This window comes from Opisthocomus hoazin, chromosome 9 (assembly GCF_030867145.1).
Source record: "Opisthocomus hoazin isolate bOpiHoa1 chromosome 9, bOpiHoa1.hap1, whole genome shotgun sequence".
Taxonomy (NCBI): Eukaryota; Metazoa; Chordata; class Aves; order Opisthocomiformes; family Opisthocomidae; genus Opisthocomus; species Opisthocomus hoazin.
In genome coordinates, this window is record NC_134422.1 from 7292672 (window position 1) to 7309948 (window position 17277).

Sequence of the window (17277 nt, forward strand, 5' to 3'; positions counted from 1 at the left end):
ACCAGATTTTTCATCCACACAACTAATACTAATAACTTCAATGATTTTCCAATAAAACAAAACAAATAAAAAAATCAGAGAATGTACCTCAGTAGCTACTCCTAATTAACGCTTTTCTGCATTATGTTACCAAAGGGGAAAAAAAAAAATCAATGAATGCTGTGAAAGAATTTCAGTCTGTGCCATCTCACAAGCACCTGCTTTTACTCCCTTCAAAATAAGAACCCGCAGACTTAAAACATGCGTCATTTGTAGATAAGTAACTTCTTTTAATAAAATAGTACTTTTTCCCCTGTCTAGCACGCACCCCGCTGTGCTCGGCTACGGGGCCCGGACGCAGCTCAGCGCCGCACACGCTGTCCCACAGCCACCCAGCTTTCCTTGGCGAGCAGGACCGGTCTCTGTCCCTGATGTCCTCCTGGCGGGTAGCAGACCAGTTTCACAGGCGTGACCCCAACAAGTCAAAGCCTGTCTGGTGTTTGCCAGGCTCCAAAGGAACGACCAGGTTTACCGCAGCTCTGAGGCTCCGGCATTCTCACTGCGCCGATGAGGCACGCCGTTCAGCAGCCAGAGCTGATGCGATAAGCTTGCCACTTTTACCAGTTTTGAAAAATAAAGAATCTCTGTAGGAAAAGTCTTCATTTAATCAAGCCGAGTACACAGGAAACATGCAAAAATTCAAAGTCGGCAAACTGTAACTAATATCCTGTAATATTATTTGTTGAATTTCTCTTTACGTCAATTGAGAAGTCAATTTAGTTTTGTAATTGATTTTCTGGCCTTACTCTTTCAAGTTAACTACGTAAAAAATTGAGCCAAATATATATGGAACTGAATAAGCAGCAGGAGGGACTGACTTTCAAAGAAAAAGATGAAAGCTGGAATTTTCAAAGGAGCAAGAGAGAGCTGAGTACCCAGCTACCCGGGAATCTCACCAGGCTTGGGTGCACAGCTCCTGCAGGACCCCTCCAAAATCCCAGGCTGGAAACATTAAATATTTACGACGTGGCAAGGGCTGAGGAATGGCGTGGCAGACTAAGTCATTAGGGGATGTGAGCGGTGAAAGTTAAAGAAAGGGGACTGTTTCCAGTGGGGAGACGCTGAGTGTATTAACGAGCAATAATGGAGAGAAGTGTGTAAGCTGCATAGCAAGAGGAAGATCTTCTGTCACCAATGCCATTGCTACCAATGGTGAGTATCTAGTCCTGAATCTGGATCTTAAAAAGTACTGAGAGAAAAACCAATCACCATCAATGGCAAATTACATTTTTAGGAGGTAGGACAGAAACTGCAGTCAGTGATATTATAGAAAAGGCAGCAAAAGAAATAAATATTACTTCAGTAACTAGAGTAAGAAATTACCACAGAATTAATTAAGATTTGGGCAAGATTACAGAAGTGGTTGATTTGAATATTCTCACAAATTAAGAAACTGACAAAACCAACTTGACTGTTCAAATACTCTTCCATACGAGATAGTGACGGTGCCATTCAGACACACGGATGAAGACTGGATCTGCTCTACCCTGCCAGGAAACCAAGGTTCTTATCACAAGCATCTATGAACCTACAGTCGTGGAGGATTTAAATAAATAAAACGCACTGTGCTCGAGCAGTCCTTTAGGGAGTATCTTCATTTACAACTCCTCTCTTCCCACTAAGTGGATGCCATACTTTCAAAGACATTATTTTACTTCCTGCTGTTCTATTAATAACTACTATTTTCACTGATCATAGATTAAGCTTTTTTTTACTTATTTTCACCTGAAGTCAGCCATTACCTCCTGTGAGGTAATCACAACTGGCTTGTCCTCAGCATTAGCCAACACTTCTACAGTGGAGGCACACGGAAAGAGGAAAAGGTGCAGCCAACAACACTGATAAGAGAAAGGCTGGTACATACAATGGAAGCATTCAGCTGTGGGAGTTTGACTTGTATGTCTTGTATCTCTTTATGGTCATGCTACTTACTTTTATGCCTGTGGTTACAAAAGCCGTTAACTAGTTTCCATAGTTGAAGAATTTGGTATGTAACAATGGGGAAGAATTGGGCATAACTGCAAATCTCCTTATGCAGAAACTGGAAGGCAGGGTGATAGATTGCAATGATTTATTAAGACAGATTTAGGCAGTGTCAAAGCCAGGTGATGGGTTGAAGTGAGCACAATGCAGAACGCCGTGCAGGTGCTGAACTCCATGTACCTTCAGGGTCAGGTGTCAGCTCAGTTTGGCAGTTAAGTTTTACAGCCTATGTTCTTTGTTGGATTTGATCCAGATTCCTTCTTGATGACTGTAAGCAATGGGGTGTGCAGTTCAGGCATGTGCTTCCTTTGGTATCAGTGATAGGAATGGAATTAATTTCTGGATGGAAATAGTAACGAAGACCTAGCTCAGGTCACCCATTAATAGCCTACAGCAATAGGACTTCATACACAGACACAGTATGTTTCTTTACGTGTGCAACTATACTGTTTCAGCCTATTTTATTGTATTAAATCTCACCATTTCCATTATCCTTTTCTATGAAGTGTGAGAAAGTTGAGCTAGAGCTAGGGATCTGTAGGCCAGCTTATATAAACCACTACAGAAACAAAATATTCTGAAGCACTGGGAGGTACATAAAATGTTCAGGTAGGAATGAAGTGGAGTTTTTCCCATATGACCATTCAGAAATTATAATAGCCATCGTCTTGATTCTATGGAGGAATTATTTGCACTATTAATAACTGCATTTTTTAATATTTCTTTTAGCCAATCACATTTTTCCACCACGACCACTTGTCACTATTTTAAGCTAACATAAAAAGTAAGAGACACAAACACACACAAAGGATGTACCCAGCCTTTGCTCCAGTCAAGAACAGAACAAAGCACAGAAAGTTTGTTCTGGAAGAGAAGGATATTAAATAAAATAAAACCACAAGGTTATGAATGCTAAGTTCCAGAGTAAGAGCTGTTAACATATCACTCATTAATATATGCTATTAGGCCTTCTCTGTGATGGATCTTAAAAGCTGTCCATTGATCTAAGCTTTCATATGCATCATAACTGTACAGCACAAAGGCTGTTACCCATTAGAGAGCCCTTTAAGCTGTTTAATTTATCAAGCAGCTTTTATAATGCATACTGCACTATAAATAGCTGGCCACATTATATTTAACTGGCTATTCATAAGGAAACATACAACCTCAAATGAAGGTAACTGCGTTGGCAGCAACAGGATTTGACTATTTTTAACAGTGCAAATGAACCGTTATATTGTTCACGCCGATGTGGATGTTTTGTAACAATTTAACAAGCCATTTACAATAACATGAGCAGTCTTTTGAAATGAAAATGCATTTGCATTAAATTTCTTTTTGAGATGCATCTAGGTTCTGAAACCTCATCTGCCTCCATATATAAACAATGCTTTTTAAAAAAATGATTGTTAATAAAGATGAGTAAAAATAAACCAATGGTTCTAAAAAAAATACAGCAGTTACTAACTTTCTGATAAAAAAAAAATCAAGTCCCAGCTATGCATAAGGAGAAGTGGATGTTCTTGCAGAAAAGCCTTGGACCAGCATAATTCTCACGCTTGACCTGAATAAATTCTCTCTAGGGCTAGAAATACATCTCTGTGCAAGCTTCATTCTTCAATCCAGCCTCCATACTGCAGGTCCTCTGCCAAACCTACGTATAACGGTACTAGTTGTGATGAAGACTTCAGTGAGTCCCAGCGTCTACACAAGTCCGCAACTTCTCTTCCACTTGGCTCAGGAGGGAAAGCATTGCCAAACTACAACGACTAGGACTCACATCTAAGATGAAAGTCACTGCAAAACCTGAGAGTCGGCTGTATTGCAGGGTGCCACTGTTAATAGGACCAGTTTTTACAATACTACACCACTGTCACCCCCCAGATTCGAGAGAATAACTACTCAACTGTCACAAGTCCTGAGCACTGTGCATCGCTGCCGATCCATGAGGAAAATGCTCACTGAAACAGAGACAGCTGTTCTCACCCACTAGACATGCAACCTCCTATAATTAACTAATTTCAGACCTCTTAGAATTAGCTGCTGGAAATGCCAACAGCTGAGGCAAACAAGGAGGGCACTCCGATCGGCTACGTGGGCTGCAACAGCTACCCACATGGCAGCAAGAGAGCTAACAAAATAAACTCGAGGTAATTATTTCAGGGACTTGTAGCACAACTCACATATTAACTCTTTTTAAGAATGCTTTGATGAATTCAATTGAAGTCAATTAATTACATTTCCAAGTCAGATGAATACAAAGTCGAGACACCGCAGGTAGTGTGTGCTATTCGATCACTGAATATGTAACAGAGCCGATAGGATTTCAGTTTCCAGACTGTTTAGCAGGGTCTTTGAGCAATCAAGTGATGATGTCTGACTGAACACGCTATTGTAGCTGGAACGAATACGAAATCTCTGAAGCAAAATGCAAGCCAATCTAATTTGCTCATGACATTTTTTTTTCCTGACTAGCAAGCTTCAAACTGTTATTTTAAATGGCTTTAAAGCCTTGATATTTAAGTTACATGGATGTTACTTAGTGATACAGAAGAAAACTTTATGAGCCAAAAAACAGCCTTCAATCAGAGGGAAAACCATTCTGAATTTACCTCTTACAATAGAGAATATGAGAATAATAGGGAAGCTTTAAATCGGTAATTACGAATTTCTTGAATACAGTAGACAGACAAAACCTCAGAAGTAACCTCGAAGTATTACATTTCAGACAGCTGCATTTCTGGGTCACGGCACAGTGGCGTTAGAGGAAATATTCAAATTTAGCTTTGTGTAGCAGTGTTAAATAGCACTATAATCAAGATGCAGAAATGGCAATCCAGTTGGAAAATACACATAAAAGAATTGTGGGAGCATCTGAAATTACAAAAGATCACCCTAGAAATACAACTGCTCAAAAGCAAAAGGGCAAAGCAGCCAAAAAAGGTAGAACAAATACAATGTTATAGCAGAAAGAAGTACTGAAGAAAGTACTTCCTACTGACAAAGCAGTTGCCACCTTTATGATTCATTGATTTCAACATGATTCAAGATCATTTACTATCCTGAAAGTGGAAGTCACATGGGAAGAGTATCGCTACAAGATCAAACCAAGTAATACCCTAGAAAGTATCCAGAGTACAATGACATATTGACAAGAGGTAAACCGGATAATCTAAAAGGCCTTTTTATATTCAGCTGATAAGAGTTAGTTATTCCACTATCAGGATAAATTTATTATCAACACTATAAAATATGAGCAGAACACAAAAGCGACTGGAAAAGAATTCTCACCTGACCAAAATCTGAGGTATCTGAAAGTAACCCAACTCACAGAGCTACTCAGGCAAAGACGAGGCTGAAATTGTGGTTGCTCATTTCTTACAAACTAGAATTTTTCAAGTTTCACAAATCCTCTTTATCTCCAAAAAGCCAAACATGACCAGAGATACAGGAAGATCTCCCAGAATGCTCTTCAGCAGCTGCCTCACAAGAGTGCTATGACTAAAAGAGTGCCAACTATTTTGGTATGAAATGTAAATGTGCTTGAAAAAGAGCAGCCAGGATGTACGGTTTTGCTTTTTCATTTCAATTCAATGTGATCCTTCAAATTTTTCGGATTACTTGGGGGAGAGAAAGGAGCCATACATAGAAAACGGATTTTCAGTGAATATTCAAAAAGCACTTTATACACCCTCGGAAGACAGGCATTTACTTCCAGTTTGGCACGAATCAGAAACCATGCATGAGTATAGCAGCTGTTGAGCAAAATTCCCCCAAACACAGTTAAATAGACAGTCCTAATGAGCCAGAGGTTCTACACACGCAAACTTACTGATACATTTTTTGGGCTCCGTGGGAAGACAATTCAAGCAGGCTGGAAGCACAACAGTCTGACCAAAAGACTTAACAAGAGATTCAGCTCCAAGTGCAGACTCCTATATTTGGGTGTCTACATGTAGGGTCTCCAAGCAAGGTCCAGACCCAACCACTCACTTGCAACCAGTGGAGCTACTCAACTGACGACATGTAGCTCTTCCCTTAAAGAGGAAACAGGATCGTCCCTACGCTCCGTTGCCTTTGTAACTCCATTGACCATGTCCACCAGCTTGTGGCCATTCTCAGTGACCACCTTTCCTAGCAGCAACTCAGGAGATGGAGGGTTGTGTTAATTACCCTGGTGCTGGCAATGTCTCAGTCCTGGCCACCACGTTTCCCTCAATCCCTACACTATCACACCGGTACCACCTCCCTCAGACTGAAGATAACCCCCGTCATGGTACAGCCATCCTGCACTTAGAGCAAGCCCAGCACTTGCCTTGGAGATGCTAAGCGTGTGCAGCCTGGCAGGGATGGTGCTGTGCAGTCCTTTCTCCAAACCAAAGGAACACAGATAGCCTGAGAAGCTATAAACGGGAGACAGCGCTGCTGTAAACTCTTCAAAGGGAGGGGTTTATCTGTCCATAAAACTTCAAGCTGTTTATTGCCTCCTATCTGGACAGAACTATTTAAACACATGCTCCATCCACACACAGTCATCTCAGTTTCACAACAAGGCGTTGCAGAACAGCTTGTGAAAACATATTGTTCAGTTAATTGCATTGGCATGCAGATGCCCTCACATTTATGAATTAACATCTTTTGTGGCAAAAGGATGTACAAGGAGACACAGGGATTGTGCCACTCGGCCCTGCGACTGCCAAGAGCTTCGCTGCCTGATGGAGTGCAGCCCACGAGCTCTGGCCCCCCCTTTCCTGCTTCTGTGGGCTACAGAGGCTTTGCCACTGCCAAAGAGGAGTCTTCAGGCAAAAGCTCAGGGTGTCTTAAGTATACTAGGGTGCTTAAAGCTTCCAGCAGTCCTTTGCCACCAACCAACTGCCACCAAAGCACCAGAAAATACCCAAACGCCTTGAGGATCTCTGCATTAGTTTACTGCGTGCTAAAATGAAGAAAATCCATCTCTTAAAAAAAAAAAAAGGTCAATGGCAAAGAAACAGCCCAACCACAGTGGGACTTCGAAAGGTATCCAAGCTTCTGTATCGGTTGCAGGACTGTTATACTTCATCAAAGCTACCGCTGCTCAGGAGGCGGCGAATGCAGGAAATGAAACACAAGATTTTATTTGACATGTTCTCACTGAGTATATTGATATGCTACACAAAATATTATGGGAGGAAATTACCTGTGTCAGCAGTAGTATGAATACCTGTCCAATAACCACTCAGACTTTTGATAATGGCCCTGTTAACACGGGGGCAATGAATATATGTTTGTCACTTAAATACATCAAGCAAGTCTATTACAAAACCCCTGAGATTAAACCCGGTACCAATTTCAACACCGATCAGAGAGAAACAATGGGTTGGAAATTGCATGCTTTGAGGCCAGCGAGTTTTCACAAGGCAGAATTTGCAGCTTCTTTCCATCTTGCATACGTAGGAAAACAGATCACTTGGTGGTGGCTTGAATGCCTGCATAATTCACAAAGTTTTAAGCATTTTGTGACATGACCAAGTTGTTCAGGCATCTTGCTGCCATGCCCTTCCGTTGCTGTTCCCTCAAATCTCCCCTCGAGGTTTTGAGGAGGAGGAGACGCTGGACAGAAATGGCGTCTGTCAAGAAGGGAGAGCTGTCATTCCCTCAGCCTAAGACCTGTCCGAAGCAGTGTCACCACCACGGTTTATCGGCAGCTTCTTATGGCAGTCGTGCATTGCTCGCAGACCTCTCCCCTGCAAATATTTCCTAACACAGCCAGCCCTTACTGCAGCTACAATCCTGGTCCCTTCACCCGCTGTATTGTGTGGGTCCTCTCCCATAGACCAAGCGGAAGGATGAGTGGAATCAAGTGTCACAGTAGTAACTCTGTGTTTTACTAGCTAATTTTCTACAGCTCAGGCTCTATAGAAATAAAAAAGTCTTCAGACTCAACCATGCTGGCAGGATCCATTGAGCCTGGCTTCCCTCAGAAAATAATTTACTTTGTTAGAAAATAATGATCTCATGAAATGGCTGAAGGACAGAGAAGACCAACGCGTGAGGAACATCGCGACAGAAACACCAGCAGGAGAGCCTACCTGCGGACATTTGCTCCACTGTCCCCAGTCAGACACTGCACACTCACTGGGACAGTACAAGCTACACTTCTGCGTTACATCAGGGATTTCAGCCTGATTACACAGTGCGCTGGGCACAGTCTCCCCTCCGTGGTCCTCAGCAGTGCTCACACACCTACACAGAAAACAGACATTTTCATTAGAGGATCACCAGGGCACTACAGAAGTGATGGATATCAACAGGTCTGCTTGACCCCATACAGGACACTACACGTAACACAACAGCTATGTGCAGCATGGCTGGTCAAAACGTAGAATTCATCATCTTAATGCAAATCAAAACCAGCTACATGCACGACACGCTTCTGTTACACACAGATTTCAATAGCTACGTTAAATAAACATTTCAAACTTCATACAGAGAGATTTTAACTTTGATCGGCTGACAGACGAGCGCACAGAAAATGACAACAAGCAAGAACAAACCTTTGTGCTCCTGCTAGTAACATCCAAACATTTGGAAATAGCTCAGCATCTCCCCGTGCCTGGGGAACGAATACTTGCTAATAATGAACGCCACTCCGGTGCGTGCAGTGCCATTACTCGGGGAGAACGTTAGCAAGTCAGAATACTGCACCTCAGGGGGCTTTATGCATATATGGCATTTAGGTTGAAGAATTCGAATTTAAACACCATGCCTTCTTCCTGAAAGATCTTGATCATAACACAAGGCTGCATCTCCCAGATGCTTTTCCTGTAAACCATTGCACATAAATGCATGTTTCTTCTCGTTTGCAATACACTGGACTCAGTAACGTACTTACTGTCAGACGGCCAGACATTTCAGCTTTATACAAGTATGTATCAGATTTTTTTCACCTGGAGTACCTGGGCTTTTGTCTTCACGCACCTGACTTTCCTCGTTTGTATTCCTTCTCCACAGTGGAGGGAATTTTGTTCGCTGTTGATTTTGCACGGAGACCACGGTTCTACTACCCAAGCATACTGATTGCACTCGGCGTAGCATGGGACTGCCTCGTGCACCTGCCAGGAGAAAGAATCAAAACTGTTCACTTGAACTACCCAGGTCAGCATCTCTGCCGAAATGCCTCAGCCAAACCCAGGAAAGAGGACGCTGAAAAACGCCCTGCCTCACGCTCCTTATGCTAAGAGTGTTGTAACGGCTTTTAAGTTCATTTATTCATTATTGACTTGCCAAGAGATGTTTAAGTATATAATAAACACCAGTATGCATGCAGCATCTTAGGAAGGAAGATAACTAACAGCTCTTTCCTGCAGCCAGAAGAGGAACCCCATTACAATTTCATTTGCTCAGGCTGCTCTCGCTATAATCTATCACACATCATTCACCAGGACCGCATGTACTGCATCCTTTTGCGTTTCAGAAGGTGCAAACTTAAAATCAGCACTCATTTACCTTTGCTTCTAACATATTCTTGTAAGTCATTTACTGTAAAAGAATGACATTTCATGCATCCTATAAATTTCATTTTTATACATAAAAGCTATAAATGCTTTTTTCCCCTGCAAGTGACTTATCTCTAACGCATCTCCTAATCAAACAGCATCATGTATTCACCTGAACTATGGTATCTGTGTAGAGAGAAAAACAGAGCCAAAGGCTTGAGAAACATTTTTAAAAGGTGCTGAATATTCAGGCTGTTAAAAGCAGCACACTGAGATACGGTACTTTAATAGATTTTTAGATTTAAACAAGTTAATGCATCAACAGTTCTGTTACAGTGACGAACAAAAGTTATTTATTTTAAAGCCAGTTTGTCTGCAGAAGCTGATTTAAAGACACAGCGTTCTCTGTTGCTTTGTATGAAGCACAGTGCACTGCCCTGAGAAAACACAGTGCACCTAAAATTTCTTCTTCCACGCACCAAAACTTCTTTGGCCTTGCTGCTGTGGAGCCGTTCGGATCTCACCATTAAAATAACTAAATCAACAGCCTTCCTCCCAGCCCTCCCAAATTCAACCACAGGCTTAACAGTTTACAGCTTCATTTTAAAATAGCAGACGTTGTGGTCAAAACAATAAAGAAACCTTATTTGCAACATTTTGGAGGGGGGGGCACAGAGATTGAGATACCAGTCAGAAGACAAAACTGGTGTCCCATCAGAAAAATAGCTCCACACCAAATGAAAGTCAGATAACTTGCTAAAGAAAACCCCTCAGGAACAGCAAATGTCAGCAACCAATTTTAACTGCAGGTCCTTGTAAACACTGTGCATAGGTTTTGCAGAGAGGAGAGAGTAAGACAGGCTCAAAAGTGCAAAACAGGTGAATCACAGAATCACAGAATGGTAGGGGTTGGAAGGGACGTCTGTGGGTCATCTAGTCCAACTCCCCTGCCAAAGGAGATAAGAAAGGAGAGAGGGCAACAGAAGTCGGGACTGGTGGGGGCAAGCACGGCATGAGCTAGTCAGAGCACCACGTCTCACGCAGGGAAAGGGCAGAGCGAGGGGAACGAAGCGGGCAAAGGCAGTCATACCATCAGCACAATTTTTCCTACATATTCTCCAGCATAAATCCCTTTTCACAATCTGGGCACAAATAACACGGGAGAACGTGCAAAATTTAGCAGGACTGCTACGTTGGGGATGAATCACGCCCCGCCACGACGCTGGGTACCACAACCTTCCCGCACACGCCAGCGGGCTGACCCACAGCCTCCCGGGAGCGGCGTGCCACATCCCCAGCTTTCCTGGGCTCGGCCAAGCTCGGTGGAAGGTCACAGCGCACCTCGGTCACTCGGTGGGGGCCGAGGATTTCCACACGCCGAGGCGGTGCTGTTGGCCTAACCAGAGGATAGCTGGGTAGCTATGTACTATACACAGTGCATATGGAGGCTGAGCTTCCCAGGCTGAGCAAGTGGTGACAGGAGTGCCCCTAATTAGCTGTGCAGCCATGCTCATTAGCGTTAATGGGTGTACATTAGTGAAGAGAGGAAGTGCCAGCGGAGCGGGACCCGCGCTCAGCCCCCGGCAGCGGGGAGCCCGAGGACAGCCGGGAGATGGATGCCGAGGCAGGGAGTATTTATGACTTTCCCTGCTCCACACCGGGGAAGGAAAAAAAACAAACAACAAAACCCACAGTGTGGTGACGTTTCCTGACAAAACATACTGCCGTCTGCAGGAGACCATTAGTCGAAAAGGCAAACGTGTGTTTTAGACCAGAGTTTCCCTCGCCGCAGAGGGGAGGCAAAACCCAGAGAGAGCGAAGCACCGAAGTTCGCAAGAACTGGCTGCTGGCGGGCAGGGCACCCGCAGCCCGGGGAGCAGATGTCTCACCGGGCAACGTTAGTGGAGGTAATACTTATTTATTAGTAAGTTTGTTAAGAGCTGGGCGGGTGCCTGTTCCTGCTCTTTAGACTTTTGGAGAGAAGGACGAGGCTGGGAGAGGCCGGGAGGTGACGGCACAGAGGCTGCCTGCGTCCCTCTGCAAGCATGGCTGGGCAGCCGGGGCAGGCACAGCACGAACGGTGGCTTTAGGCATTTAAGATTCTTTTCCTTGCCCTAATTAATAACCCTTCCTCAGGGTTAGAGGGTATGGCTGTGGATCCCGCGGGTCACGGCGCAAGCACTGTCAGCCTTTCATTCCTCACCCCGCTGCCTGCAGCGAGCGGCCTCTGCTCCTCGCTTGGCCAGACCGAGAGCTTGGCAATCCTGGCTCGTTGTCTCAGTGACCTTCCATCGCTCTGCGTTAACATCTGCTAAGCCTCGGGCCTCTCTGGACCAGCACAGCCCATCTGCGGACAGCAGCAGAGGGCTGACACCAGGAATATCCTACCAGCGCGTTCTGGTGGTCAAAACCTTCTGCGGCACTTACCTGCTGTGATTGCTGCGTAGGAAAACCCGCAGGGTTTGGGCAGGGATGGGATGCCACATGAACCAAGATCTACCCGAGGAAACGCGTGAGGACAAAACGGAGAGCCCATACGCAGTGACACAAATACACGTGGTGTGAAGTGATACTTCAAACACGCTCCTTCAAGAGCAGGTGGGATTGCAATAATAAAGCCACTAATAGAGCATTTGTATTCTGCTGTCTAATCGTGTCAAGCCGGTATGATTACATGTGAAGCCCCACCAGCTCTCCTCCTCCTCCTCCTCCTCCTCCTCCTCCTTCTCCTCCTCCTCCTCCAACAGACAGACAGACAGACAGACATCCTGCTCTGCGCCAGAGCAGGGAGGGCACACAGCCCCGGCCACGCCATCCCTGCGGTACCCCAACACCCGGGCGGTCTGCGGCTGACCCGTTCCGTACCTCCAATTCGGTCAGGATTCCCAGGTTACATTCACTGCCAAAAACCTGAAATATAATTGTTACAAATAACCCATTTTCCTAAGTTATGGTGCTGACACCACTGCATGTCCTCTCTCCTCTGCCGTGCGCCGGGGCCGAGCAACACTGTCTCTGGTAGCACCTCTGAGACCGCGGGAAGGTGTAAATGGCCACCACGCATCATCAGGAGGGACAGATTTCTTCAGAGCAAGTTACAACGTGTACCAGTAGACTCTGTCACACCTTTTAAATGGGAGTCATGAAGAGATGCAAGACTTCCACCAGTCCAACTCTGTACGTATGCATTTTGGAAGCTGTGAATATAATTTGTAACTCTCTTTGCATTTAACAAGCCACAGTGATGTGGCATGCGTTCCTTTCCTCCACAGGACAATGTTTTCCTCCTGTTTCTCTCTCCTGGTTTGCCATCATTTGTTTTCAACCACTTCCAATTCCTCTTTTTTTGTATTGAAAAAAAATAAAAGCAAAAAGCCTTAAAGCCTTTCACGCCTATCTTTTGCTAACAGCTGTGGTACTTAACAAGGTCAAACAGATGATCCTCTTGATTTTTCATTTTCAAAGGATTTGAATTTGGCTAAGCCTTGCTGTTCTTTGGGTCCCGCTAACCAGGGGACCTGGGAGCACTTCTCACCTCCTGGCTCTGTGGGAGCACCCTCTCCCGACCCTGAACAGAGGCTAGGACGGGATGTGGTGTCCCCACTGCTCACCCAACCCAGGGACCCAAAGTGTTGGGACGTGCTCCCACAGATCCCTGGCTGCAGTGTAGAGTGTGTCCAAGCTTCAGATCAGACACAGTCCCAGTATCCTGGACCACATCACATTTGCCATCTGCTGCCTCTCCTGCATATCCAGATGTCTCTTGTCCAGCTACTCCACTTCTCATCCCAAGCACAAAGACAACAGTTCCTTTGAAAATAATCTGCTCACTCTTCCCCAAACTTCTGCAAACCCACTATGACAGCTCCTTTACAAAAAACTTCAGACCAAGCCACCCAACACACGTACGGGGCTGTCCTACCATGATCTGTCTCCTGAAGGATAGAAACTAAATAAAGACCATGTGATGAGCACAGGGCCCGTTGCTCTGCACTGCTCACGGGGCAGAAAGCTGCTGGAAGCTGTAGACCCCTGACCTGTGCGGAGCTGCAGAGCTCAGCGCCCAGGGGACCAGCCTGGCTCTATCCCTCAGCACCTCGCCTGTAGACCTTTCAAGAAATAAACACAATCAAAATACTTTTGGCATTTTAGGAAATTGACTCCTTTCCTCAATTTTTATTCATATTCACATGCTGGGTTTTGGGCTCAATGAACCAAGGGGTGAAATGATGCCTGACTGCAGTCGGTGGGAGTTTTGCCCCTGACTTTCACAGGCCCACTGTATCACTCTTTGTAGCCAAAATTAGTCTGGAACACATTAACATCTGAACACCAAAATGAAGTTGATGGGCACAGTTCTACATAACTTCAAGAGAAGAAGGACAGAAGCTATCTTTTAAGAGACAAACTGCTATAGTTTCGCCCTAGCAAAACAGGCCAGCTCCCATTCACTTCAACGCAAACCCTGAGTCCTTGATAAAGTATCTTGAAGTTTCTGGTTACTTCAACACAATATAGAAAAGTTAATCTATTTATTTTTTCTTTTAAAAGCTGATACTTGCATTTTAATGAAAAGTCCAAGTATCAAACCAACAGAGAGCTTTGGTGTGATTTAGAATGTTCTGTAACTTGTTTATGTAAATGTAGGTCAGGAATAATACTGACCTTGCAAAGGACATACAGAAACGAGTGCACTTGCTCAATTGATTTGACTCATTAAAAGAAATTCATACCTATATTTCAGGTAGCTTTTCCAATGAGCACCTGCAGAGTAAACTAGAACAAGGTTCAATGCTTCTGAAATCATAGTGACTTCATATTTCAGCGAACATCAAGATTTATTGTCCCTCAAGGTAAATATTGACTCTGGTTTTCCCTAGTCAATATTTTAGCTTTCAAGACAGTAAATCTTGGTGTTCACCTCAACTAAAGTCAATATCTGCTTATTATATTAGAACAACCAAACTGATCACTGTAGCAGTTGCCTGAGACCCTCAGGACAACCTCTGTGCTATAAATTTCTAATAAAAATGGGCTAAATTCATTGCTAACATAAGTCCATTTCACATCTCTGCCCTTATGCCAAGGTTACATTAGACCTAATGCATTGAAACAGCCAGAAGAAATAATTACCGACTTTTAAACTGTGGAGACCACCATGAACAGCACTAAAGGTAGAAAAGATCTCATGTAGGAAAGCTGACATCAGCTGGGAAGACCATACAGCTAGGCAGGCGCAATCCAGGAGGTTCCTACAGAGCATCGATGATAACTTTCTGATGCAAGTGGTGGAGGAACCAACAAGGAAAGGCGCGCTGCTGGACCTCGTGTTAACAAACAAGGAGGGACTGGTGGATGACGTGAAGGTTGGAGGTAGACTCGGCTGCAGTGACCATGAAATGGTCGAGTTCAGGATCCTGCGTGGAGGAAGCAGGGCGATAAGCAGGATCAAAACCTTGCACCTCAGGAGGGCTGACTTTGCCCTCTTCAAGGAGCTACTCGGAGGAATCCCGTGGGCCAGGGCTCTCGAAGGCAGGGGGGTCCATGAGTGCTGGTCGCTTTTTAAACAACACTTCTTCCATGCACAGGAGCAATGCATCCCCCTGAGAAAGAAATTTAGCAAAGGAGGCAGGAGACCTGCATGGTTAAACAAGGAGCTTCTAGCGGAGACCAGGCAGAAGAGAAAGGTGCATGGAATGTGGAAAGAGGGACAGGCCACTTGGGAAGAGTACAGAAACGTAGTGAGAGCGTGCAGGGATGCGACAAGGAAGGCCAAGGCTCACCTGGAATTGAAGCTGGCAAGGGATGTCAAAAACAACAAGAAGGGCTTCTTCAACTACATCAGCAGCAAAAGGAAGGCTAGGGACAACATGGGGCCGCTGCTGAATGAGGCGGGTGTCCTGGTGACGGAGGATGCGGAGAAGGCAGAGCTACTGAATGCCTTCTTTGCTTCAGTCTTCAGTGCTAAGACTGGCCCTCAGGAATCCCAGGCCCCGGAGGTAAGAGAAGAAGCCTACAAAGAGGACGACTTTCCCTTGGTCGAGGAGGACTGTGTGAGGGATCGCTTAAGTGATCTGGATGTCCACAAATCCATGGGCCCCGATGGAATGCACCCACGAGTGCTGAGAGAGCTGGCGGATGTCATTGCTGAGCCACTCTCAATCATCTTTGAGAGGTCCTGGAGGACAGGAGAGGTGCCCGAGGACTGGAGAGAGGCCAATGTCACTCCAATCTTCAAAAAGGGCAAGAAGGAGGACCCAGGGAACTACAGGCCGGTCAGCCTCACCTCCATCCTGGGAAAGGTGATGGAGCAGCTTATCCTGGAGGCCATCATCAAGCAAGTGGAAGAAAAGAAGGTTATCGGGAGTAGTCAGCATGGATTCACCAAGGGGAAATCATGCCTGACCAATCTGATAGCTTTCTACGATGACATGACTGGCTGGGTAGACGAAGGGAGAGCCGTGGATGTTATCTACCTTGACTTCAGCAAGGCTTTCGACACAGTCTCCCATGATATCCTCCTAGGGAAGCTGAGGAAGTGTGGGCTGGATGAGTGGTCGGTGAAGTGGATAGAGAACTGGCTGAATGGCAGAACTCAGAGGGTTGTCATCAGCGGCGCTGAGTCTAGTTGGAGGCTGGTAACAAGTGGTGTCCCTCAGCGGTCAGTCCTGGGCCCAGTCTTGTTTAACTTCTTCATCAACGACCTGGATGAAGAGTTAGAATGTACCCTCAGCAAGTTTGCTGATGACACCAAACTGGGAGGTGTGGTAGATACACCGGAAGGCTGTGCTGCCATTCAGCGTGACCTGGATAGGCTGGAAAGCTGGGCAGAGAGGAACCTGATGAGATTCAACAAGGGCAAGTGCAGGGTCCTGCACCTGGGGAGGAACAACCTCATGCACCAGTACAGGCTTGGGGTGGACCTGCTGGAGAGCAGCTCTGCGGAGAGGGACCTGGGTGTCCTGGTGGACGACAGGTTAACCATGAGCCAGCAGTGTGCCCTGGCTGCCAAGAAAGCCAATGGGATCCTGGGGTGCATCAAGAAGAGTGTGGCCAGCAGGACGAGGGAGGTTCTCCTTCCCCTCTACACTGCCCTGGTGAGGCCTCATCTGCAGTACTCTGTCCAGTTCTGGGCTCCCCAGTTCAAGAAGGATGAAGAGCTACTGGAGAGAGTCCAGCGGAGGGCTACAAGGATGGTGAGGGGACTGGAGCATCTCCACTACGAGGAGAGGTTGAGGGAACTGGGCTTGTTCAGCCTGAAGAAGAGAAGGCTGCGAGGGGACCTTATAAATGCCTACAAATATCTGAAGGGTGGGTGTCAGGAGGATGGGGCCAAGCTCTTTTCAGTGGTGCCCAGTGACAGGACAAGGGGCAATGGGCACAAACTGAAGCATAGGAAGTTCCGTCTGAACATGAGGAAGAACTTCTTCCCTCTGAGGGTGACGGAGCACTGGAACAGGCTGCCCAGGGAGGTTGTGGAGTCTCCTTCTCTGGAGATATTCAAGACCCGCCTGGACAAGATCCTGTGCAGCCTACTGTAGGTGACCCTGCTTCGGCAGGGGGGTTGGACGAGATGACCCACAGAGGTCCCTTCCAACCCCTACTATTCTGTGATTCTGTGATTCTGTGAAAGCGAGCTCATTTGCTCTGGGCTGCAGACACTAGCTGGTAAGGAAATTCAAGCACAGATATTAAAACCACTCCTATCGAGACTGGCCAGAAATCTGCTCACTTTGAACACTTCTTTGCATACCTGCTTTTAGGTTCCCTGCACACC

The 17277-nt window shown here is 45.6% G+C and overlaps 1 protein-coding gene across 1 annotated transcript in view; it reads right to left on the reverse strand.

Moving 5' to 3' along the window:
* THSD7B (thrombospondin type 1 domain containing 7B) overlaps positions 1-17277 on the reverse strand; it is a 349180-nt gene that overhangs the window by 26824 nt on the left and 305079 nt on the right. Inside the window, exons 17-18 of the mRNA XM_075430128.1 lie at positions 8983-9116; positions 8094-8247 (exon numbers count right to left, since the gene is read on the reverse strand). Of these exons, the coding sequence (XP_075286243.1) occupies positions 8094-8247; positions 8983-9116 (288 nt within the window). The remainder of the gene's footprint in view (positions 1-8093; positions 8248-8982; positions 9117-17277) is intronic.